At 38.5% G+C, this 26493-nt stretch overlaps 1 protein-coding gene across 5 annotated transcripts in view; it reads right to left on the reverse strand.

The window, feature by feature from the left end:
* The window catches only part of ESRP2 (epithelial splicing regulatory protein 2), a 47854-nt gene extending 21952 nt beyond the window's left edge, over nt 1-25902 (reverse strand). The window contains exons 1-7 of one of the 5 annotated variants that reach the window (XM_030025924.2): nt 25790-25902; nt 23835-23987; nt 22772-22900; nt 3470-3583; nt 1561-1675; nt 734-832; nt 558-612 (exon numbers count right to left, since the gene is read on the reverse strand). In XM_030025924.2, coding sequence (XP_029881784.1) covers nt 558-612; nt 734-832; nt 1561-1675; nt 3470-3583; nt 22772-22900; nt 23835-23969 — 647 coding nt within the window. In that variant the 5' untranslated portion in view covers nt 23970-23987; nt 25790-25902. Of the gene's footprint in view, nt 1-557; nt 613-733; nt 833-1560; nt 1676-3469; nt 3584-22771; nt 22901-23834; nt 23988-24220; nt 24603-25789 lie in introns of those variants that run through there. The other 4 variants (XM_030025926.2, XM_030025928.2, XM_030025923.2 and 1 more) reach the window with 4 other exon arrangements.
* Nucleotides 25903-26493: the final 591 nt, after the last annotated feature.

Below are 26493 nucleotides of genomic sequence, written 5' to 3' on the forward strand. Positions count from 1 at the left end.
GAACTGGATTAATTTTATATGAAAGATCTAACAATCCAACATAGATGATTACAAGACAGTCCTACATATGAATACATATGAACATACTTATGCTTAAGATGTTTCATTCTCCAGTTACTGCAATGCCTTTGAACACAAAGAACCATTCCGTTTCTTCTCTCCCTAAACCCAGTATGCAATACAGCAAATTAGACCACTCTTCAGAAGCACCACATAGGTCAGTTGCATATAGGGCGCACTAGCTATTACCCCTGTTGACTTAGGGAAAGTTCACAAATATTTCTTCACCACTGGGTAAGATAAGTCAGCCTCACTGCCATGCAAAACAGAAGCTAGAGAACAAAGAGCATTCAACTTTCAGTGACTTTAGAGAGATGGACTAAAGTACAGCATTCGACATACCAGCTATAGTCTGTCTACACTAGACTACTGAATATACTATTCCTGTTCTCAGGAACCAACCTACTTTCCCAGTGACCATGAGGAAATATTCACAAGCTTTCCTTCCTGTAGACAAGACATCTTTAGTTGTAAACAACCGTGACAAGGGCACTTACCAAGGACCTGTTTCGTACTTATATTTCACAGTTTCAGGCTCAGTAAATACATGATCTGTAACAAAACAGGAAGTTTAAATATAACCAGGGTCTGTGATTACTTAAGAATGACAGTACCACTGCCAATTCTTACAGGAAAGAAAGATTTCAGCATTCTGTATAAATAGTTCACTTACCACCACTTTCAGAAAGCATGCTGAAAATGATAGCCACCATGGTTTTCACTTGCCACACACCAAAGTCCTCTTCTGTTTCATCTGTCCCCAAGCCTAGATCTAAACAGGTGATTATAGAAAATAACAGACTTGCACAACTATTTGTGAACAAGTCATAAGGCTTTCCTGATATTAACACAGAAACGGTAATCAAATTTACTGGTCTTAGTGGGAACACATGACCATTAGACAACTGCTCATAAACTGGTTAATATTCACTTTAACGGTCAACAGTCTGAAGACTATTGACAGCTTACATCATTTCAGTGTTAACAGTTAAAAAAAAAGGCGACTGAATAAGTTCCTATCACTTCAAACATAACTGAACTTTAACCACATTCAGCTGAGCCACAACAATCCTCCTAAAATTTAAATGTAGGGTTTTAGGTTTGTTTGTTTGCTTTAAACTCAGTTCAGTCAGGATCATACAACAGAACTATTACTATCTGCAAACAGTAGCAGCTTGCAGGCCAGCTGGTGCTGAAAAGGCCCACTGATAGCTAAGCCTTTGCTTTAAGGTCAAGTATCAATGCAAGTGATGTTTTCCTTTAGTGGATTTACTAAATATGGTTTAGAACTCAGCGTTAGACTCAAATTGAAGAAAAAAAAAAAATTACAAGCAGAGCCACTCCACTCAACACACACTTAAGCAAACATTCCTTCCATTTTACCTGTGAGTTTTTAAAATCCACATCTTAGTTTAGAAGAATAAAACCTGTAATGATCACAGAGATAAAACCTAAGGAAGCATAATTGATTCTGGTGTAAGAGCTGCAGCAAAAGGATACATTCTGCCATGGTCTTGATAGTCTGATCTTTTACGGCGGCTGAACTAGGGTAGCAAGTATGAAATTCTTTGCGCAGATCATAAAAGGAATAGAAGCAGTCTGACAGCAGGAAGTTCTACAAGGAAGGCAAAAAGTTTGTTTTGTACACACCATTGCTTTAAATTCTGATTAGTATTTTTGGACTGAATGAGGCAGTCTCAAAAAATCACATAGTTGCATGTCATCAGCTTGTCTATGATAGACCAGTTTAGTTCTTTTGTAACAGTTCAAATTCCATAGCCTTACAGAATTAGATCTCTAGATGAGCAAACCCAAATAGCTTCTGAGAGGCAGACCTGTGCAAAACAGCTAGAGAAGATGGATGGGGAAAAAAAAAAAAAAAAAAAATCTAGGTTTTGCTGTTTTATAAATACTCCCATTCTCCCATTTAGGATACTGCATTTTCTCTTTTGTGGCTACACTGAAAAGCAATATTGTACCAAAACATGATAACAGAGTTTAAATAAATATTGTTACAGTGTACATTATTAAACAAACATTTAAGCAGCCCTTCACTCAGACATTAGCTTATTTTTTCAAGGAATAAAACAAATAATTCTGGTCTAATTCACTACTTTCTCTCTTGCACTCTCCAGCTGTTTTACTATATAAAAGTTTGACTTCAGTCTAGCCAAACAGCACCCACCTTTGTAAATAAACAGTTAAGTAAAGTCACAAGGTAATGCTTCTTAGAATGGTAGGAATAGCAAGAGCTAAGGTCCGAGGCTTACTGACATTTAACATGCAGGAAGAAATAAACTTTCTCAAATAAAAAAGTATTGAAGGAGAAAAAAAAAAAAAAAAGATAAAGAAATACAGTATTACGAGACTCAACACTTGATCAGATCCATTCCTTGATCTGGTATGGACAATTATTTCTTCCACAACATTACAGTATTTGTTTTGGTTTAGTCCATTTTTTTCAAGAGGGAAGTACAAAGAATTACCCACAAAAAAAGGAAAAAAAAAAAAAAGTACTATCATGTTTGAATGTTAAATAATATTCCTGCTTTCTTACTTGCTTCATCCCTACATAAACATGCGCTTTTCATAAAAAGTCACAGTGTTATGTCTTAATATAACACAAATGCCAAATGAATATTTGTAGAAACTCAGCGTGAGCCAATACCCTTATATAGAGAAAAAAAAAAAAATACATCAGTCAACTCCTTACATGTCAGCAGCTCCCATTCCTGCAGGGTTCCTGCAGACCCTGCCAAGCAGGCTAACTCAAGAGCCACCACTCTGCACAAAGGCAAGATTCTTCGCCCTGTGCAAGACAGCCTGCTCTAAGCCCTTGCAGGAACTTGGAGTGGGAACTGCTGCTTCATGTGGGAGTAGCAAATAAGCTGTAGCACTACTTCCCACTGAATAAATGCAGATGGGGAACCGCTGTCATTCTCCAGGGCAAGTCACTGCCTGTGTGTTTACCCTCTACAGGACATTGACACATGGCTCCTAACAATTTCAGATCTTGGCAGAAACCCGTGGCTCCACACAGAACCTGTGGTTTAACTCAAGCTTAAACAAAGCAATAGTTCTTAGACCTGCACCTTTGCTTCCATTTCTTGAGACACAGAATTCAAAGTACTTGTATTGTTCCTGCCTCTATCCTGTCTTCCCTAATTTTCCTCTTCATTATGCTCATCTAGGAGTCCTCCAATACTGTAGCTGACTTCCAAAAGCAAGTGCCAAGAACTACTTCTCTGCTACTCAGTGTTGAGACAGGGAGGGTATCACCTTAAATATTCTTGGAACACTATAGTTCCCAAGGTTGAATTGTGTTGCTCATCTCAAACTCACATAAGCTATTTTCTTTGATGTCCTTAAAACACAGTACTGCCCTTCTGCATCAGTTCTGATCTCATACCTTCTTAGATGTTTCTGGGTGGAGGACTTGTCGAATGAGTAACTGGCCATCACTGCAGAGTGTGTAAGAGCTCCTTCCAAGTACTTTCAAATCACTGGATACCAGCTGACTAAACTGAAAAATGAAATGACAAATTTCATTGTACTGACCGATAGAGATAATTCCATAAAACAAGCACTTACCATTATTACAAGACTTTTTTTTTTTTTTTAAGAAGATAAAATAATTCAGCACTTTGTAATAGCTTTTGAAAAAACATGATGGAGAACAGACATGGGCTCCTGATAAAGGTAAGCAAACAATGTGCATTTGTGGAATAGAAAATAAGCACACCAGCAGTATGGTAAAAAGAACAATTAGGACAATATGGCAGAATTATGAGTTCATATGAAAGGTCATGGTATTATAAGGGTAAAGTTTAAAATCTGAACTAACTATAATAAAAGCTATGAAATATTTGAAAGAAAAAACCTCTCCAGATCAATCACAATAATGATTTTGCCATAGCCTTTCTTCACTTATGGCACCTTTGACTTCAGTTATGTCCATAATATTTTTTTTTTTTTTAATTTGAACTTCAAAAAGAAAACAGCTACCCATCAGGATTTACTAATGTTTCAAAAGTTATATGCTAAGAAAAGCCGAACAAATTGTGGTCTACTACCTTCAAAAGTGAAATTATAATCAAGTCGGATCCAAACCAATGAAAGTTCTTTGTAGAGATACAATGTTACAAACACTAGATAAAATTACTCCCTACCTGTAGGATGGATAACCCCCAATAGGTTAATTCTCAAGAGGAAAGGGCTCCATCTGTCTTGTTCAATGTTATTTTCCATACTTATCCAATAGTTTCTAGCCTTTTATTACTCCATACCACTGTTAAAATCCTTGCTTATAATAGTCAACTAACGTATTATAGTATCTACTTGTATCAAATCAGTAAATAGTAGCTGGTTAGCAAACTTTCAAGGGGACAAATATAATTATTCTAAGCTTCCCTCTTGATGCTACTCCCTCCCAGGAAAGCATTGCCTCACAAACAAAGCAATAATTAACATCATGATGCAGTAGCCACCCACTACTCTCGGCAATAGCTTACAACTCCAAAACAACCACCCCCAAAAGCAAATTACAAGTTGACTTGAAACTCAGACACTATCTTTATGCTGTCTTTTAACCTGTGTATGGGGAGAAAAGATGGTTGGTTTCTTTTATCATCAACACATGCGAGAGTTTACATAGTTACAGTCTCTGCTCAGGAAAGATGATGTCTTAATGATCTGATCCCACAGCTACACAGTACTCACTGTGTGAACAAATGTTGCAGCATCTGCATCCCAAAGGTAAGGCTCCACAAGACAAAAATCATGTATTGAACATGATTTAGTAGAGGCAGAGACATGATTACCCAGGCTTTGTTTCCAAATAACTGCTCAAATCCAATTCAGGCCCTTTTCTAGGCTTGGACAGCGAACCAGCATTCCACTACCACTTTGAGTTCAGAAATGATATGTAGTAGCCACTACTACAGCAAGACAGATAACTGAGGGACAGAGCTGGGTAAGGAGAAGCACTTACACCAGCATCTTGTGTAAGTTGCTTAATTTGCAGATATAAATATATCTATAAAAAGAAGTTCTTTAATATCAAACAGAAAATATTTGAAACTTTAAGAAAGGTGAAATATCCCCCCTCAAAAAAACCTTTACAATGCAATTCTTTGCACACCACTAAAACACACACACATCCCACACACTCTCCCCACTGCCCCCCCCCCAAAAAAAAAAAAAAAAAAAAAAATCAAACAAACAATCCAAACCCTTGCAGATGCAGAAAGCCAGTTCCCTCCTGATTGCTAGTTCACGTTGTGTTCCTACCACAAGTTGAAGTCTTGAAGAACCCAAGGCTATAAAGCAAGTCATTGTTTAAGGATGATTTAAAGTCAGAAAATTGAGATCTGAGAGTGCTCAAAATACCTCAGCTGATGTGTAAACACCAGAAGAAGAAGAAAATTCCAGAGGACTCAAAAGGAACCACTTCAGAAATGCAGTTCTGGGGACTGCCACAATCACAGACCAACAACAAATATTCTCACTACAACAACAGACATGAGGAGAATTGCCTTCTTACTAAATGTAGCACCTTATTACTTTGTTTTAACTTCTGGGCACAGTAAAGAGCAAATATTTATAAAAAGGGTTTGGAAATGGTGATAGGAATTAGCCTCCAGAAGCTATACAGGGATTCTTGCCAAAAGGAAGCAGTCTTGCTGATGAACGGTAATAAAACACTCCCCAAACCTTCAACTTTGTACCCTGTGCTTCTGAAGATGCACAAGAGCCCATATATAAAGAGTGCAGTTAGGAGGCTATTTTGATCAGGTACAAGAAGAAATCCAACATGCACAACTTGAGAGAAGCAGCAAATGTATGCAGCCTCCTGCTTTACAAATAAAACATAAGAATTGTAGTTCAAAAAGTCTTCACCAAGTTAGAAAACAAAAGGGGAAAAATGTTTGGACAAGGGAGGAAATGCTCAGGCTAAATAGTATAAGTCAAGTTGGTAAAAATCTAGACTGTTGCACTGAAATGTTCACTTTTTTTTTCAGATGGTGTTTCCCACACAACATACAGCTGAAAAGACAGATACACCATACGGCTGTTTTCAGAAGCCCCTGGTGAGAAGACATCAAGAAGAGTGAAATATTGCATAAGGACACTGATAAGCCTGATACTCCAAGTATACTAAGGTTTAAAGAAGGCATGAGAGGCAGCATTTGTTTTTATTTTTAACTGAGCCCAAGTATTTGCACTGCACGTTTATTAAATGTCAGTGATAACATTCAACATTGCAAACTCCTTTCCAATGGGACAATCAACATATCAAAACAATTCTCTACTTTTCTTACTAGAAGCTAGCAACTTAAAGTGCCTTAGATAAAATGCCACAAGGTTGGCAGGCCTTGCTGAGTGCTTATTTAGAAACTTCTGTTTTAAAAACAGCCTTTTTCAAACTTTGCAGTGTGCTGCTCCAGAAGAGGGCAAAATGAGCGTGGGAAGAGTAGTCAGCAGACATAAGCAATCCTTCCTATCCAAACCAGCTTAGCTATTGCATGGGTTAACTGAGGAGAGGAATGGGGTAGCAGAGTATGAATGGGAAGATTCACCAAGGAGAAGAGCATGGGGCAAAATAGCAAGCATAACACTGCCACTGAGGAACGACAGATATTTGAGATTAGCCTGAACAGGCTTCTTTCATCTACATGAGATGTGTCCAAATTCTGGAAAGGTTAAATATGAAAAGCATAACTCTGGACCAGCTCTCATTACTAGAGATTACACTGGACCCTTAAGTCTTTCAGGCAATAGATACAGCCTACCACACATATCAGAAGGAGTTAAAGCAACTAGTGCAGATGTGTTTATAAAGTCACATTGAAATATAAGTTAAACAATTCAGCATTCCTGCAGAATAGCCATCTTCAGCCTCCTTTTTCACCCTATGAATTTCAGACAGCACCTCAAAAAGCAACCTTGAACCAGCATACACCCAAATGCAGCAAGCTAAGGACAAGTCAAGACCAGTGCCAGATTTACATTACATTTTTCTGTCTCACATGTTGAATAACCTGTCCACAACTCTGTCATTTCATAAATTCCATCTACATCTCCCTCACTCCACTAATAAAAACCAATCTCAGCTATTTACCTCCTGTTATTCAGCTTCATGCTGTCCTCCATAGCACTCCCCTACTTCAGCATGCAAAGCTGCCCCACCTGAAGACTTCCTCCACCAAGCTCACACACCCTGTGTTTCCCCTGTTAATCTACTCATTTCTTAGCAACAGAGTTATACAGAGTGTTAATCACCACTGTTTGCATCTTGCAACCAGCCCTCATTTCAACTGCAAGAACCACAGTGTATTGGCATCACCCTCCACCCTTCATTGCTTATTCCACCAGATCAGTCTCTCTAGGAGAGTTCTGATGAATCATTCTGTATTTAAAGGAATATGTTCAATAATTCAATACTGAGATTAAAAACTGAACAGAGAGAAGAGGAAGAACCAAACAAGCTGCTCTGTACATTTACCTCCAAGAAACCTGAAACAGTTCTTGGAGAAAAAGGTGGTGAGAGGTAAGGACAGAGTGATCACCAGTTTGAAAAACTGGCTAAACAGGATTTTGGTCATGTAGCTGAGAGCACAAAGAGAGCGAAGAGACATGTTTCGCCAGCAGCAAAGATGGATGAAAGCCAGCACAAGCTGCTATGTTTTCTGCAAATGAATCCCAAGTGGCTGAAATGATACAGCCCGCTTCATGTTGCCTTAACTATAACTGAACAAAGCTGTGGATCTTAGAGAAAAAAGAAGATTCCTCATTAAGCTCTTTCTATAGTTATGATGCATGAAGCACTAAAATAAACCTCTGGCTATTTGGATATTCCCTTCTCCCTAACTAAAAATAGCTCTCATCCTTGAGAAAGGCCACTGCATCTGCGCTGTATCTGTGCCTGGCATGGTAATGAAATACTGAGATAATTCAGTTGCAGGATGCATCCATGTTGTCAACTGAACCATTTCTAAAACACCAAGATACTCTGGGGGATTCTCTTCTTAATTCACCTCTGGGAAATAGCAGAAAATTTGGCTGCTTCTTACTTGTCAGACCTCCAGCAGCTCCTAGTGCGTCTTCAAAATGGGATCCATTCCTTTAGCAATGCACAAAGTTTCTCTTTTTTGCTTCTTTTAGCCCCACTGACCCATCATAGCTAACAGCACCAGACAAGACACAAAAATATTCACAAAGCTTCAGAATTAAAGGCATCCTTGCAATTTAACTAGGTCTGGAACATTATGCTAAAGCATAACATAAAAATCCAGAAAAAAGCTTAGCTTGTAGTCCATGCTTAAACTAGACATACATCTATTCCCAAGTAGAAAGATGAGTTATTAGATTTATCAATATCCTTTGCACAAAGGATGGTCCTCACGGTGTGGGGACATGGTTTCAAATCAGTGGTATCGACAGGCGTGTTACTAAATTGCCCAGAGATAACAATTTGGTGATTACACATGGTGAATACATGATCAAGTTTCTGCCAAATTAGCATATCAAAAAGTGCTCATTTTGACTTCTGTGCCATCTTTAGACTTAAGCAGGAGGACAAATCACACCTCGTCCAGCCAAAAATTAAGATGCAAGACAGACAGATGATAATTCATTTGGGATAAAGCCTGTCAAAAGAATTTGAATAGGCTTAGCATTCTAGATCAGTCTTTTGAAAAAACAAAAAAACCCCACCACAAACCCCAAAACTTATTCAGGAGTGACATCTTTTGGTCATTATTAAAAGGAAAACTTTCAGGAATAACTTAGAAGAAAAGATATTTCGGCTCACCTAGGCTTATATATTCCAATATATTCCCTTGAGCTTAAAGAACTCATATCACTACTACGTAGCTGTCCTAGAGAAAGTGAAAATATACTCTACAGATCTGTAAAATACACTGTTTGAGACAAAAAAAGTTTTAGCTGTAGCACATAAACATGAACTGCTTACAATCTCTTCTGCTCAAAACTGAAAAATTAGCTACATGTGAGTTTTTTTCCCCATATTCATTTTAAGAAATCAAGAATAAATTTCCACTCTGACCAGCACACATCTCCATGCAAAGCAAAAGCTAGAGATCTGTTGTAGATATCTCTTGCAAATTATTTTACCTACATAATTCATTACTGGAGAAAATCTCTTATTATAAAAAACAGATGGAGGGCAGCATAGAACCATTGCAGGCAGGCAGCTTTAATATACAGATATGCATCTCTGTGTACACATGCATATGTTTGTGTATAGAATTATACATAGTGACACAAATTATTGTTTTAAAATCTCATCAGATCAGCTGAACTTTCATGTTTGCATGCCTAACAATTCAGACTAAATTTATAAAATTACTTCTAAATTTCAATTCACTATATTTCTCAATATTTTCTTTAAATCCTGAAATTTGTTACATTTTATTAGCATAATGAAGTTTGAGAACTACAGCTTGTAGTCTATCAGACAGATTATCAAATAGAATTTACCAAACTAAATCAATAATACTATAAGATTTATACAGACTCGTGCATATATAGTAGTGTTTTATGTCGTAGAAAAAAAATAAGTAGCAACCACATAAAGCACTTCTTTTTCAATCCAGAAATATCAGAGTTCACTCTCATGCATACTCTCATACTTTGCTATATGCGAATTGTCAATTGAAAGAGATGTTAAACTTTTCTAATTGCAGGTCTCCTAGCAATGAGACCACATACTTCACATATTAACATCATATATACTACCACTTTGCAACAAACACCACATGTGCTTAGGCTAAAGCCATACTGTTTATAACCATGTATGATACCCAGTCTTACTTGTGTTTAAAAAAAAAAAAAAAAAACAAAACATCATTACTTATTAGACATTACTGTAATTCACTACATTAGAGCTTTAGACTGTCTTTTAGGCCTTTGGTGTGGGTCATTCTTTGCTTGTAGCATAGACCATATAACAATGATCTGTCTTCTTTCAGGTAAGAGAAGCATGGAAAACAAATGACAATCTCCAAAAAGGTGTCTCTGAAGATTCTCTACTCCAAGTTCTTCTTCAACAGGCAAAGATATTGCAGTTCTTGCCTCAAAGCCTGATTTTATGGAAAGTCCTCTAAGATTTATTGCCAGAAAACACCCAAAACCAATTATATAGTTGCAGGTGCAGCTCCTGAAAGGAGATCTCCAGTGGCTGAACACTGAGACAGGCTGCCCAGAGAAGTTGAAGAGTCTCCATCCTTGGTGATATTCAACACCCAACCGGACATGATACTTCGCAGCCTGCTCTAGATGAACCTGCTTTCAGGGGTTGGACTAGATGACATCTATAGGTCCCTTCCAACCTCAGCTATTGTGCAATTCTCTGATGTCTTTGGACTCTCTCTGTTTTGCCTACTCTGCAGCTACACTAAAGCTCATTACATCAATGCCACCATAGTATATACATGTGTGGGGGTAGGTGTGTTTGGGGAAGGATGTGTTGTCTGGGGTGAGGGGGAAGGGGAGGAAATCAAGAGATGAGATGCAGCCAAATTTGATTAACAGAAATCTTCTGCCACCAAAACATAAGCAAGATTGGAGCATCACCAAAAAACAAATATCCAGCAACCCTGAAGTCTCCCTTAAGACTTAAAGGCTCTAATACAGCATGAGAAATCTCAAGAGCAACAAGCCATGGGTTTGATATACAAAGCCTGAACACACACAACATACCATGACATGTCAACTTCGGGAAATATTTTCACTTGGACTTTGTGCCTCAGACCCTATACCCATGAGCGTTTCACATTTATTTACAATACTATCCATCGGCAGTTTTCTGTTCCTTCACTCTTCAAACCCTGGTAATGTCAGCCTTATCCATGCAATGGAGGAATTTAAAGCATGTCAATACTACTGGGAGGTGCACAGACTGCATTTCAGCAGTATTTACAAGTATGATAACCCTTTATTGTGCTAGGTAACTTTTTAAACCGAGAATCCTACAGTAAGCCCTTGCCTTTGTTCATCTGTTAACTGCTATTCCACATGGCTGATAATGGATATATGGTGACCTTGTACTGAAATTGCTGTATGGAAAAAAAGCGTAAGCCACAGTGCAGCCACAAGCTGCAGCTTTTTTTCCCCCTTCTAGCAAGATAGGAAAAAATACTGTATTTAGATACTATTCAGACTCAAACATGAAAAAGAAATTGCCCCTTGGTTTTATTTCTTTGCAGGGGAAACTTGCAGAAGATGACAGAGGCACCCCAGGTCCACTCACCAGACATGTTCAAAAACAATATTGCCAGTTTGATTTCTCCTATTAAGAGGAAAGCAATTTTTTGCTCTACTGAACACTAATGCCCCGAACACTAACACTGAAGACTAGCCTGGACAAAAGCATGGTTTTCATTTCCAGCATGCCACAGACAATACAACTGTGCTCAATATGACCAGTCAAGTTACATATCACCATATGCCTCCTGAGGTACTATAAACTGTATTAAATAACTGAATGAGTAATCAGTCACAATGGCCACCATAAATGTAGTCGGGACAGAGAGATATGTACATATTACCCAAAACCAGTCAGATTTCCCATCCAACTTTGGAATTTGCAAGGGTAAGAGCAGGTTTGCTCTCCTCAGTCTCAAGGAGATGCAGGATGTGGCACTGAGCTTCAAGGCCTGTAGACTGTCTTCTCCTCAAGTATATTATGTTGCTTCTTCCTACCTACTAATCTTTCTGTCACTTTGTATTCTTTCCTGACTAGAGGTCCAACAACAGCAAACCAGGTACCACACATCCTGCTGCTTCTGCTGCTGTTCCAAAACAGTTTCATCTATACTGGGTGTCTGTATAGCCATAAACTCATATTGATGCCTTTCTCACAGAAAGAAACTAACTCTTTTCCACCCATGGCGTGAGATAACAAAGGTAACAGGGTTAAGGTCTCAACTATCCTATGCTTGGGGTTCTGCCATAAAATTCCAAACATCACAAATCTTCCAAAGAAGTAGTTAAAAAAAATACAGAATTATATTTTTAAAGCTATTTAAGATAACCACTTTTATCTTTTACTTTGTTGGGAAGCTGAAGTTCCAGGAAGTAATACCACCCTGTCCTCCTCCTTGCTGTCATCACACAGGTCACCACAGAGTTCTCAAGTCAGGAAGGCACACAGCCTATGTATACCTCTTATAATGACTGAAAGAGTTCAAGGGAGAAAAATGGAAGGTACTCATCAAGCTTATCACATCCTTCCCTTCAACAAAACATTAGAAAAGTACTTTAAAATTCATCGTACTCCTTCAGAATTACATAGAGGGACTGGAAACTTTAAGCTTAGGTGAGGGTAGCCTACAGTTAATTTTCTGCATAAAAATAGGTTTGTTTATCATGGTTCAGCAACAGGAAGAATATGAAATACAGAAATGGAGCAGCAGTTGTCATGCTCTTTGTCTGTCCAGTGACAGTTTGTAGAGCACAGAAAACAGACTATTGTGACTCAGGAATGTGATAAACTGTCTTAAGGGTGCAACTTCCACCTTATTTCTTTCTTTGGTTCATTTTAATTGCATCTGGGTCTTCGTGCGACAAAGTAAACAATAGCTAACAAAGTTTTAATTCTTCCTAGGAAAGAATGCAAGAATCTAACCTTCTGGCAAGACAAAGATCTGTCTAAGCCATGCCACTTGAGCATTTTATGACCATTTTTGATTAATTATTTCTTAGATGGAAGTTTGCAGCATCAGATTATTTGCATGCTTTCCAGCTATGGTATCTACAGCATCTAATTCAGGTAATGCATTAAGTGTAAAAGGCAAGACTATGGTTCAGGCCATCTAAATGTCACAGCAATCAGGTCACAGCTTTTATCTTCAAAAGCACAATCTGTTTTAATAGGAGAGTGTTGAAATATGCAGAGTACTGCACAAATAAGCTACTTGAAGTTAGCCTTGTGTAAGATAAAGCACCCCAGTCCAGCAACATAAGAATTTCAGTTTCTGGACTTACTTTACTACTATATTATGTGTCAGGAAACTGCTAAATAAAGAAACACTTACTGAGATAAAAGGAGTTTTCACCTTTAAATTAACCTGTGTGAAAGAGGCCACTAGCTAGCAAAACCAATAAAATAATGCGAAAGAGATGCATATCTTGCAGAACACCTTAGCATTTGTCAGCATAAATTATTCATTAGTCTGTCTTTAAGCAAAAGGAAACTTGAAATATTAGTAATGCAAAAAATCCATACCCTATCAACCTTTTACCTACATTTCAAGCAGGATTACAATGGTGCCTCACACTCCTCACAGGCTGCTTGCTATCAGCTCAACTCATAGAGCAACTCATTACAGCCTGAAAGACAAGGTTGAACATACTTTCCAAACTCTAGGTTTTAATTAATGCCACGACTGCAATATTTCCTAAAGTCTTGATCTGGGCACAAGCTTGCTCTCAGTGTTCTATACCTCCCCCACTCCCACTTACCTCTGTTTCAAGGACAAACTTTCATTAGCAATGTGATCTTTAGCACCAGCTCTATTGACTGTAATGCATGGTACTGCTCTATTTACTCAACACTACCTCATTGTTTGTAGTGCAAGCTTAACCAGTTGTAGGAGAATAGCCAATATCTGTAAAGTTAAAGCATTTTTTTTTCTATTGGGTTGTTTTTCAGGTTGTTTTTTTAGTAATGTCCATGGAAAATAGAAAGAAGAGGAGACATAAAAAGAAGACATACCTATTACCCACAATTCAGTTTCCTTCAGATTCTCTCATACTCCTGCCTCTCCTTTAAACTTATACTGTACGAATACCATAGGCATGGACTTTCCTGAATAACAGCCTTGAGATCCATGAAGTATCTTTGCTTATATAAGAATCCAAGTGATTCTTGCTCAAACCCTTACAAATATCAGCAAAAAAAAAAAAAAAAAAAAAAAAAATCAAACTTTTATAAACTGGCTCTACTCTGCTTCAGAAATTGAGTTTCCCTTTCTTGTTCAACATGCTTTCACAAAAACACAAAGGAGAAGTGGAAGTAGATCCTGAGGTCAGCTTGCCTTTAATCTCTGAAATTTTAAAGTCACAGATTAGGGCAGCTACCCCATGCATCAGGAATTGATTATGTTTGCTAAAAGGAAAAATGAGAGTAAGAAATTATTAGCTCTAAGATTTCAGCAGTTCATAACTAAGACCAGAATTTACATTTGGCCTTCCAAGGGATTCAGACCTTCCCAATACAGAACAAGGACATTAATGGTGATATTATAATGATGACATTATTGAGATGTTGCTTCCTCTTATGGAACTACATCCTCTCTTTCAGGTAGCTTCTTGTTTCCAAAGTGAGTTCATTATGACTGAAAAACTTGATATGAGTTGTCTGGAATACAGAGCAAGTCACACAGCTTGTGATCAATTCTCAGCATCTGAGGTTTATAGGAAGTGGGGGTTGATTTATGTTTTCTTTTGTTTCTTTAAGCATACCACAAGAGCAGCAGTTTTCTTCTCCTGCACTTCATATTTACATGGTGACATTTCACATGCTTTACATAAGCAGAAGTTCATCTTGTAACAGTTTAATTCTGTTGTCAGAAATAACACTGGCTAATACACTTCAGTAATCAATCAAGCAAACCCCAAAACTCTGTCGTAGTCATATTCTTGTGACCACTAAGTATTTTCCAGTTCTCAACCTCATGCATCCCCCTGTAATCCAATAGTTATTTGATTCAAGACGTTTGATGTGTTATACACTGTTTTGTGTCTCTCTTCAGGTGCAAAGGACTCCTAAATTAACTTTCAGACGTTCGGGTACACAGCTACAATAAGATCTACTTACAAAGCAAAACCTCCACAGTGATTTTTGCATTTTTATTTTCCAAGTTGCATACTATAGCTCTACTTTACTCTTAGTGCAATTCACTGCAACAGAATTACTTATCAGGAAAGTAGTTCTGCCATAATTTCTGTAAAGACATTTAATTTCACATACTGCCAACGTCTACACAATTCATTATAATGTTAAAGCATGTGCTTAAATTTCTCTAGAACTACAGCCAGAGAATGGAAACACCACTAATTAAGTTTTGATCTCAATTTAGTAAGAATGATAACACAGTTCAGACACTGCACTAGAGTAATAGAACCTTTTCTTTTAAGCTAACAGGTGTCCAAAATCATCACAGGAGCCAAGTTTTTGCAAAAGAGAATACAACTGTTTCTTAACCTTAAGTTTCTTTCCAATATTTTACTGCTAACACAATATGTATTTCTCAACACTTTTTGCCCCTCTCTGCCCACTGCAGCTCTACATAGAAAGGTAGCAGGGGAAAAGAAAAACTAAAATATTTTTAAATACAAGTTTGGGAGAAGTGGCAGGGTTTGGGTTTTTGTTTTGTCACTCATCACAAGTGGTGAGCATTTAAATTTCAATTTCCAATAACTTTTGCATAATATTTATCTTATAACTCACATCTACCTTAACAGCTTGTGTATTTAATGAATGAGGGACAGATTAGTAAAGCAGCTGTTTATAAACAAAGCAAGAACAGGGGCTATTGTATAGAAGTATACTGGAGTAAGTTGTGAACAGTTTAAAGAACATCAACACAGATTTATCAGAGCAAAGTGCTAAAAAATGGTTTGTAGAGCAAACATGACTTCTGATTCAGTACCTTCTTAGGACACACACATGAAGTTGCCTTTCAGAGTACCAATATTTTCCTCCTTTCTTGAAATCAGGTTGTAGCTAACAGAGATTGATCATGAAGGAAAACAACATGGTATCTCTGCAGTTTTTATGCAAAGCAGCAACTATTATGAAGAAAATAAAAGCTTTTCCAGAGCAGACACGAGATGGCAAAGACATGAATGTGAAGAAGAGGGAGAATTACCATTTACGTTTCTAATTAGGAGACATAAAAGTTCCAATTTTAACCACAGAAATTATAAAACAGAACAGGGCTGACATTACTTTGCTAAAAAAAAAAAAAAAAACAACAAAAAAAGAGAAAAAATTAATCTCCAATCAGCATTTTTAGTTTTGGCCACAACACTGCTTTGCTAGCAATATCAACTTCAGCATCTATGTATCACTCAAACCTAACTGTTCAGCAAAGAAGCGCTGCAACACATTGACAGAGATGTTGCCCTCATTTGGCAGCACTTAGCTACCCAAGACCTTCTGCATATAACTTAAGGGAGGTTTTTTTTAAAAACGAAAAAAAAAAAAATCCAGGTAAACCAACACACAGATGCAAGAACCGTGCAACCGTTTCAAAAGCTGTGACAAGAACCAGATAAAATGCTACCAGAGGAACAGGGAAACAGTGGAGCTTTGCAGACAATCCAGAGTATCCACACAAAGTTTTCTAAGCTGTTTCCATGTTAACATGTAAGAACTGGTAGAAGCGCTGCATGTATACTTGTCAAAATGGTAGAATACAAATCCTTTATGCCTCAAGTCACTTTTGAAAACTCTGACAATAGTTCATTGACACATTTCCAGTGACTTTTTCGGTAGCTCCTTACAGAAAGTTAGGGGAAAGAAGTTCAAAGTCTTTCAGGATCATGTAATCCAGCCATCTGTATTAAAAGGCTTCTACCCTGTGTTTTATTATCTTCCAGTGACTTTAAAAAAAGCTGCAAGTACAATTTCAAGAGAAATTCAAGTATTCAGATATCATATTATAGCTGCGAGAACATCCAAATGTGCTAGTGACAGACACAGTTTTCAACTACTGTACAACACCACGCTGTGTGAAGACAGACTTTTCAAGCTATTCTGGACAGGTCAGAGTAAAGTTTATTTTTCTATATATGCTAATCCACCCAGACCTGGTAAGAGATTTAATGTTACTGTTTAACTTCATCAGAACAAGCAGCAGCATCTGCTATCATAAAAAGTCTACTTGGGCTCATCCTCAAACCGCTGGAGCAAATTACTCACTTCTAATGAATATTGGCACTTCTAATTTTACGATAAGATAGCCCAGCTAGCCAAGACTACCACATTTTTATGCTTGCAAAGAAAAGAATATGCAGCTTTAGACAAATTCCTTTATCTAATTCTCTGCTCATTCTGAAGTGAAATGCACAAAAATATAGGAACAAAGCAATGTTTAAGGGACTACTCGAGGAATTCAGATGAAAGTATTGCAGCCTTCAGAGAAGCTCAGGTTATTGCTTTTCCACAAAACCTAACAGAACATAAATGCTGCCAATAACAAATGCAGTCACATGATCTACATATGTATATTCATGTATATATGTTATATACATAACAGAGGAACCGTTTCTGCTATTAACTCTTCTCTGTTTTTGAGAGAACAGATTTGAGTCTTTCAGTAAGAATGTAGTGGGAGCTGGGTAGCACGGGATTTGTAAAGGGAAAAAGCGTTTATCTATACCATCAACAACAGAATTACAACTAGGGTTCTGAAACAGGAGTTAGCCATCCATTTTCTTTGCTAAAGAAAAAAAATTCCACGCTGTAACAGCCTGCAGCTACAGGAAGCATTAGTACATCCTCACTTCCCCGCAAAAAAGACTGACAATATTCCAGTATTAGGTATCAAACATAATTTAACCAATGCTCATCTAAGTTTATCAATGGAAATAGGGAGCTATTAGATGCTAAAATATACCAAGAACCCCACATAAGTCTACATGCACACAGTACACTCAGCCCTCCTTTAAGAGCAGGAGTTTATCACTTACCTGCCCTGACAACCTGAAGGCCACCTTATGTCTGTCAGGAAGCCCTCATAGCTCACTGCTGATACCAAACCAAGGCCACAGTTTCACAATACAAACTGCTTGGTGGCCAACCTGTCTTAAAACCTTTCTCTCCTTTCACCAACACTGCTTGTCCACATCTTGGTGCTATGGCTGCCCTCAGAAAAACTACCTAATCTGCCACACTGTACATCAGACAGAACCGCTCCAAACCAGAACTGTTTTTAACTCAGAACAGTGCCCTGCTCCAGTTTAATATGCAGGCCCAAAAACTTTTGTATTGGCAAAATGCAGGTGAGGGAGGTCCATGTAGCAGCACCTACCTAAGCGAAAGGTGCCACCAAAAAGTTTTCATACAACTGCAGCTTGAGAACTTGATGCGGGGGCAGAAATACATTAGGCTGGTATCGCCATCAAACATGTTGGATCACGAAAATACAACCAAAGGGTGTAGTTTCATGGGACGTGAGCTTGGACAGCAAAGCAGCTTAGAAGTTCCCACCCTACCTGCTCATTTAAGTGATCCTGTTTACAGCACAGCTTCACAAAGAGTTTTACTGACACGACAAAAAGATAGCAAAGTATGGTGCAGGGGCAAGAGAGAAGCTGGCTTCACTGCTGAAGCCAAATCTTGTGAAACTACACCCTAAGTATTTGTTGTGGAGAGAACAGCCTGCTCAGTAACACTTGCGAAAGGTTTGCCAAACACCTGCTCCAAAACTTCAGAACTCAGACCCCGCAAATAGTCCAAAATACAGACACTATTAGGAATTTTATTGAGGTGATGCAGTCACCAAATAATCTGAAGTTGGAAGATGAACCATGAGACTCAAAAAAAAAAAAAAAGCCATCCTGCATTTTCAGGCTTTCTTCTGCAGTCTGAAGGTTCAGAGGTGTATTAAAAAATATTCAAAAAAATCATTTATCCAAAATGAAGGTGTGACAGCTGGCAAGTGAGCCAAGAAAACTTTCTGCTAGCACTTTGTGAAAAGGAGGCTGCAGAACAAGTTTCTCTTAAAAAAAAAAAAAAAAAAAAAAAAAAGCTGTAACTGGTTTATCAGGTTAGAGGAATTCACTGGTTCTTCCGCCTCTCCCCCCATCCCATTTGTTTCCAAATGCTCATCTAACCAGCTTGTTTCTTGCTGAATTTGTTGATATGTGAGAAAATAAATTGCACCTGTAGCTCAGCTGGATGATCAATTGGCATCCAAACATGCTTTAGAGAATTGGTAGTTTGCTACCACCTGATGAAGTGGCAACCCCTCAGTATTTTCAATCTGTGCATAGTTTAGGAGAGCAGGGGAAAAAAGGCCCAGCTTTGTCTTTCTATGTTTAAGAATATGAATCAAATCTCTCATTGATGGATTGGATCCAACGTACAATGCAATGAAAGATCAGCAAGACTAAGACAGTCTTCCAAACATTTTTTTATTACTTAAATGTCAATCCATAGATGAAATTTGGATGCTTTCAATAGGTCCAAAAGCAGACCCAGCTCTCATGAGAACCTGTCCCTTTTTATGTATATCATTCAAAGTAAGATGGTAATTACAGCTAAATACTGCAGACAGCTCTCCAAAATTATTAGCTCTTCTTAGACTTATCCTTTGTCAGGGAGACATGCAAATATTGCCTTGCAAAAGGAAAGTAACATGTCTTAAGGCAAGTCATGCTGATTCAGCCAGGTTTTCTGTATGGGAAGGATTAAGAAATCCACAACACTTTCAACTTAGTATTCGATCTTTAACTTAGAACCCCTATGGCTAGAATCAGAGAAGCACATGAAGACGTCAGCTTTTTGATGACAGAGTAATGGGGCTGAGAGAAATCTAAAGTTCATTTTGGTTTTGCTGTTTAAAAGCAAGCTACCGTTCCTGCAAGGTTTCAGAAAGCAACCTGAAAATAATTTTCTCCCTTAAAAGCTTGGAAACTGAGAAACCATAAAGCTCCAGCAGTTATTTAGAAAAATATAAATAACATGCTAAATAAGCCAGTCCTGTGACTTGAGGATCTGAACAATGAAACCTAGCAAGAATGTCCTAGCAATGCAGAAAGAAACGTAGGACACTATTTCCTTTAGTAAGTAGTGTAGGTAATACATGTTTAGCGGCTTACATCACAGGCTCAAGCCAGTTCCAGATACACACTTGAAGAAGAGATCTCCTACTTACTTGTTAAAAAAATCCTCACATTTTTCTACTTGGTACCATTCTGCAACTACAACACCACATCTCAGTCAGCAGTTGTAAGCTCACCATTACTGGTCCAACAACAGAGATAAGTTATTAATGCCATTTTGAACTATATACATCAAGCAGACTGCTTCCAAAGGGCACACATTTTATGACTTCAGGTAACTATTTCCCTAGTATTTGTACATTACCAGGATCTCCCCTCCCCACCCAAAACATAGGTATCAAAACATTGCACATCACCTATCAGAAAATATAGCCAGATCCCATAAATGCACTAGCATCCGTGGAATCAAATGCTTGTTACCCTGGACAAGTACAGTATTTAAAAACTTGCAGCAAGATGTATAGAACATACACTGCAGCAAACAGCTTGGTTATTTGGGGGCACTGTGCTTCAGAACTTCACTTTGTAAGATTACACAGCAGAAATATATCGGTGGGAAACCCTATTTTAGAATATTTCTTAAGACAAACCCAAGTAATAAGTCATGTGATGTAATACTGTAAGAATATGAAGTAAAATTGACATGATGCATCATTTGTTGAAGTGCCTTGTTACAAGTGAAGTAAAGACTTAACCAGAGATTATAGGCTTTTGGTAGACCCTATCATTGCTGGAAAGTGAACTAAATAGTAATAGAAGGAGGCTTTCTGTGGTCAGTGGAAAAACTCCAGACCTACAGCAGCTGATCTACTGTTTACCAGTTACAAATCACAGAATCAGAATCACAGAATGGTTGAGGTTGGCAGAGATCTCTGAAGCACAGATAAAAGTTACAATGGATTTGTGCTTAGTGATTTTCACTTCCCTTTACATGTAGAGACTGGGAATCCAAAGCAAAAGCCAGAAGCAGGCACTAAAACTTTCATTTACATGATTGAGATGTGTGCTAAAGTGAGTGATTTTCAGCCGCATCATCAAATTTTCTACCACAATCCAAGCAGGGTGTGGAAAGCTAATTTCACATACTCTATAACATTATCTCAAATCAAGGTACAAGTCTACTTCCTTTTCCTCCTCCTTTTCAAATAACCACTTCACCCACCTGTGCTTTTGCTAATCAAAACACTTAACTGGGGGGGAGGGAATCTGCATGTGTTGACAAATACCTGACTCATCCTTAAAATACATGATGCAATTAAAATATCTAATGGACTTATCTTCAAAAATGTAGAAAAGGATCTCCTATTAAAGAATATGGAATTTTGCTTTTTGCCACCATTGCAAGTGGGAGGATGAACTAATTCTCCCCTAACTCCCAGAGAGTCAGGACATATGGAGGGGAAGGGAGACGAGCTTAAGTAAAGTGTGTTCCAGAAGACCTATTCCAGAAGAACTGGCATCCAACAATTAACGGCAAAATCATTATTTAGTTGCATAGATGTGCCAAACAAAAAGGAAAAAAATTGTTGTTTTTCAAGTCTCTATCCACCTACACACAAAGGTAGTATTTCCTTTTATTTGCTAAAGCAGACCCACCTACAGTGCAATTTACGGCAATAAGATACAATCTCTCATAAAGTATTGAGTATAATTAAAGTGTGTCTGTTATAAAGGTAAACAGAGTGTACTAGGCTAAGCTGTTCCAGATGTCTTTAGTGCAAGATCTGGGACAAGATCAAACCTGCAGCTGCACATTTTCTCAGGCATTATTTTGAAGCTTTAAAAAAAAAAAAAAAAAAAAAAAAAAAAAAAAAATCACCTCTTGGTCTTGGACTCTAGCAAAACTAGTGCAAGTAGAATAAATACCACCTGCACCTAATGTTGACAGATTTTAAGACACATGAAAGTTACACATTTCTATTTTCAAAGATACTCTCTCCAGAGTGAAGCGTTAACCACTCAGTATCAAAGAGGGTTAGGACCTAGTCTGCCAAGTTATCTGTGTCACCAGAAGTTACAGCAACATGAACCTGTTCTACTGCCTAAGCAAGTTTCTTGCTGAAACACACCTACGAATGATTCAGACAAGGTTTATATGTTACACAAAAATGCACTATTGTATTTTTCCATTCAAGCACATTTCATGTATAGAAAAGACAGTGAAAGCAAGCAAACTTTCAGGAACTGCATATGTATACACTACTTGCATTAAATTTTTTTAGGTAACTTAGGGCCTCTTGAACCGCAAGGATCATACAATTTTACAGATTCACTGTCTTAGTGTGATATTAAGTGAGCCAAAGAGCAAAATACAGAAATTGTAGAATAAAAACCAATCACTTTATAATCCACTAAACTAATTAAATTAAGCTCACCTGGAAAAGAGTGATACACAACAAGCACCGCTGATGTTTTATGAAAGTATAGTTTTGAAGATTTCAACTAACTTTAAGAATAACAAATGAGAAATGTCAAATTTTTTAATACACATTATAGCAGTGAACCTGTAGATTAAAACATACCACCTGAATTTTTAAAGTTTGATTAGCACTGCTAAATTAAGTAGTGCTCTTATCAGCCTAGTCTTTCAAGGCTTGAGCAAGAGAATTTGGAATAAAAGTAGACCCATCAAAATAATCAGAAGCCAGATCTTCCAAGGACTAGAGCATCAGCTCAGATACTCTGGTATTGTACATAACTGTTTCACAATTATGGGGTTCCCATTTCAAATGGTTCAGGTCTCTTTTGGGTTAGCTTTAAAATAAGCTCAAAAACTTGCTAGTGATTTCAAAGTGAAAGACAAAATTGAAGTCTATTTCTTTTATCAAATCATTTGAATCTTGTGCCCAGGCTTCACCCTGAATAGCCCCTGCTCCCAGGAGCAGCACCTCACCTGTTGAAGAACGCGGTCCAGTGGTTCAGCTTTGCCCAATCCCTCTGGTGTTAAGCCAGTCACTTCACGACACTGGTCACTTAAGTCCAAGTTGTCTGCTTTCACCAGGGATTTGTGTAGCGTCCCTACCTAAAAACATTTAAGAAATTATGCACAAAAGTGAGGAACAATCGAATTAGCTCTTTTTAACAATGCGTTCAGACTGCAGAAAAATCAGAAAGGTGCAGTATCATGTTCCCGATAACAATCGCAATGAGAAAAAGCATTTGTCAATTTCACAAATCGAAACCTTTTGCCTAGGTTTCTTTCCCTCCCACCCAGGGGAGCCATGCTCTCCGCTTCGGGGAATCGGAGCCAGTTTTCATGTGACGCCTTTTGCAGTTAGCAGTGATTTTTGTGGGAGTTATTCATTGCAAAGGGAAGATCACATAATATTAAGGCAGTTTCCTGAATCGATTAATGAAATTGATAGTCATGTTTGTTTCATCAAAGCCCTTCACCTCTAGGGGGTTCTTGTTTATGATAGGGCTTTTGGAAAAAAAAAAAAAAAGAGAGCATATTTTCAGATTAGCCAAAAAATTAAAGGAAGTCAATATTCTCTTAAAGGTCATCCAAACGTTGGTTGAAAAAAAAAAAAAAAAAAAAAAAAAAAAAAAAGCTCCTGCAGCAGGCCGCAAAGGGTCCAGGTTACTCTGAGACAGCTCCCACGAAAGCATGCACGGTTGGAGCCTACGGAGGGCAGCTCTTTCTTTTAGAGCTCCACAAGTCCGTAGACGTCTTCGAATTTGAAGCTACAGATGCTTTAAGGGGGACGGGGCAGGGGGGGGTGGAAGCGGCCAAACTTTCTTTCGAAGTTACTTCTTCCCTTAAAACGGAACAAAAAGGACCTTCTGGAGTGCCTAACCCGAAGAGTGAATGACCCCCGGGCACGGGGGCCCCGCTCCCTCCCCTCGGTGCATTTGTGAAATGAACAAACGGCTCCGGGGAGGCGGCGAGCGGCCGGGCGAGCCTGCTCGCCCTGCGCCCGGGGAACGCGCCCTCGGACCGGGTGTCGAAGCCATACCTTCTTGCTGGGTAGATCCACAACTTGCCACACCAAGAGAATTAGTTCCCTCTCATCCGAACCCAGTTTAGCCCCATATGCACCAGCTGTTGCCCCAAACAACACCACCAAAGAGTCACTGTGCGAAGCCGTCATGACCACAGGGGGAAACAACTACAATCAAAAGCAGAGGTCAAAAAAAAGAGAGAAAAAAAAGAAAAAGACACACAAACAAACAAAAAAAAAGAACAACAAAAAAAAAAATCCCACAAGGCTCACCCCCTACCTCCGAGTGATCAAAGAGGAAAGGAGCGAACGAGAAGTCACAATATCAAGAGAAGAGAGAGAGCTATTTAGGAGGTAGGGTGTTTGAGACAAAAAAAAATGGAGAAAGCTCGCATCTCTACCTGTTCCCGGTGATCTCCTTCTTCCCGGGGCTGATTGGGAGGTGAAATTAGCAAGCTGTGGGTTTCTTTCCCTCTGACATCATGGCAGAAGCCCAGCCTGGGCTTGGGCTTTTTTTTTTCTCGCTTTTTTTTTTTTTTCCTTCCCCCTTCCCCTCTCCAGAGTTACCTGCCCTTGGTGCAGCTCATGTGACTCTAGTCAATCTCCCAGAGGGACAAGGCCATTGGGCCTTTGGAAAAGGTGTAGGAGGGACAGGGGGAGAATCAACGCCTGGCTGATCTGGCCTGATTGGTTTTTGAGGGAGATCAGAGGAAAACTCCCTTTTCTCTCTAATTCTGCCTGCAGGAAGTGCCTCTACCTGCTTTCAGTTTTGCGGGATCCCGTCCGGCGCTGGGCGCGGACAATGCGCGCTCCCGCTGCGCGGCCGCCTGCGGCCCCTCGCCCGGCGTACGGGGGGGGGGATATGGGGGTCTGTGCTCTCCGAGCGGGTCCCGTTGGGAATCTGAAGAATATACAAGTACAGTTGCTAAAACACAATCTGTGACTTAGCTTTGAAATGCACAAAAGTCTTCACCGGCTTCTAATTAATTGCCTTTCGTGCACGTCGCCCTGTACGTACTGAGCTACCAGTGCCAGCGTTCATGTGTAATAAAAGTGTAGTAGTATACAGGAATTTTTAAGGGATATTACAGGCAGAAAGTACTTTGCATTTTAGGCCTTATTCTGCATATGGTTTGCAAAGGTGGGTCCCAGTAAAATAATTTTTGTTTTTGAGAAAGGGTGTACTTAGAATGTTTTGCAAAATAGAGATATAAAGCCCTGTATTTTCTACCTTAAAAACTGCTCAAAGAACTATCTCCCGGGCATTAACTGCAGTCCAAGATGGGCAGTTTTTCTCTATACCTCTTTTCTTTTTTGTTTCACAGGTGAGACTCTACAATGGGAAAACACCACCTAGTTTAGCTACTATAAAAATACTCCTCTAAGCATTTCTGCTCGATGGGAGCAGCAGTAATATTTGTAACATTGGGGGCTGAGACAATTTTTGGAGACACTGTCAAATTCATTTTAAAGCAGAAATTAAGATCAAAAAGCCTCTAAACTGTTTTGCCCATGTTATTATTTTTCCTACTGCCACCACTGATGAGTTACTAATGATTTTTAAAGGCCAAATGTTGCAAGTTAGACTAGTCATGATTGTTCTTTTGCTTAATTAAATCTCCAGTTTGTACTTTATATTAGTGTTGTATTGAAATACAGTTTTCACTGAATGAAAAATGCTGCTGCTATTTAGCTATTGATGTCTATTACAGGAAAATGCAGAGATGGACATGTAACTGTGAATATCTGACGGGTTTAAATATTAACATCACATTTTCTCTTCTTTTAACATGCTAATTTTATAATTGGTTAATTATAGCAGTTATTATGGACCTCCTTCAGCAAGCACCGATTCACATGCTAACACCATCACCAAGACTATTTCCATTTATTTCAATGAAAGTAAACTACAGTTCAAGGATGCTGCCTCATATGAATTATCTTAGAATTCATGTATTGCAAATATTTACCTGGCAGAGGCCATGCAGAGAACTTTGCAGTGCACAGGTGTATCTCACTGAACATTACAAGATAGTTGTTAAATGCCTCTCAGCTGTTGTCTCCGCTGCTTGCGTGTGCAGTTGCCTGAAAAGCAGTCCTGAAGAGAGATCATTGTTACAGAATGGGCAAATTCCCAAACACTCAGAAATTAAAACTTTAATCTGTAACATATATATGTATATTTACATATTCAAAATGTTTTCAGTAGTATATATTCTGGCATTGCAGAATTTACACAACAGCTGTATTTTCCTCTGTCAATACATGTCTAGAAGTCCTTGGTAGACTAAAAACCCACTCATATTCCTTTTGGTTAGTTATATCTTTTGGATATAGTGGTAATGAAGCAGCATAACAGCCTGTTCATTGTGTATGGGATGATTCTTACCCCTTAAGTCTGTAATAAGAACCATAAAAATACATTGACTTCAAGTGTGAGAATTGTTCCTCTTATCCCAACCTATTCCTTCCCTACCAAATACATATATATCATGGGGGTGTTTGGGGGGAGCCAGTGTCTGCACACATAAACACAGATTTTTACCTGTAGCTATGTTCACAGAAAAAAGTACCAGTCTGCTACAATTTAGCTGCCTTCATGAGGGTGCCATGTCATAGCCCTAATAGACTTCATACCAAATAGCCTTCATACGAAATGGGATTATAATTAGCA

The sequence above is a fragment of the Aquila chrysaetos genome, chromosome 9, assembly GCF_900496995.4.
Source record: "Aquila chrysaetos chrysaetos chromosome 9, bAquChr1.4, whole genome shotgun sequence".
In the NCBI taxonomy this organism is placed as follows: domain Eukaryota; kingdom Metazoa; phylum Chordata; class Aves; order Accipitriformes; family Accipitridae; genus Aquila; species Aquila chrysaetos.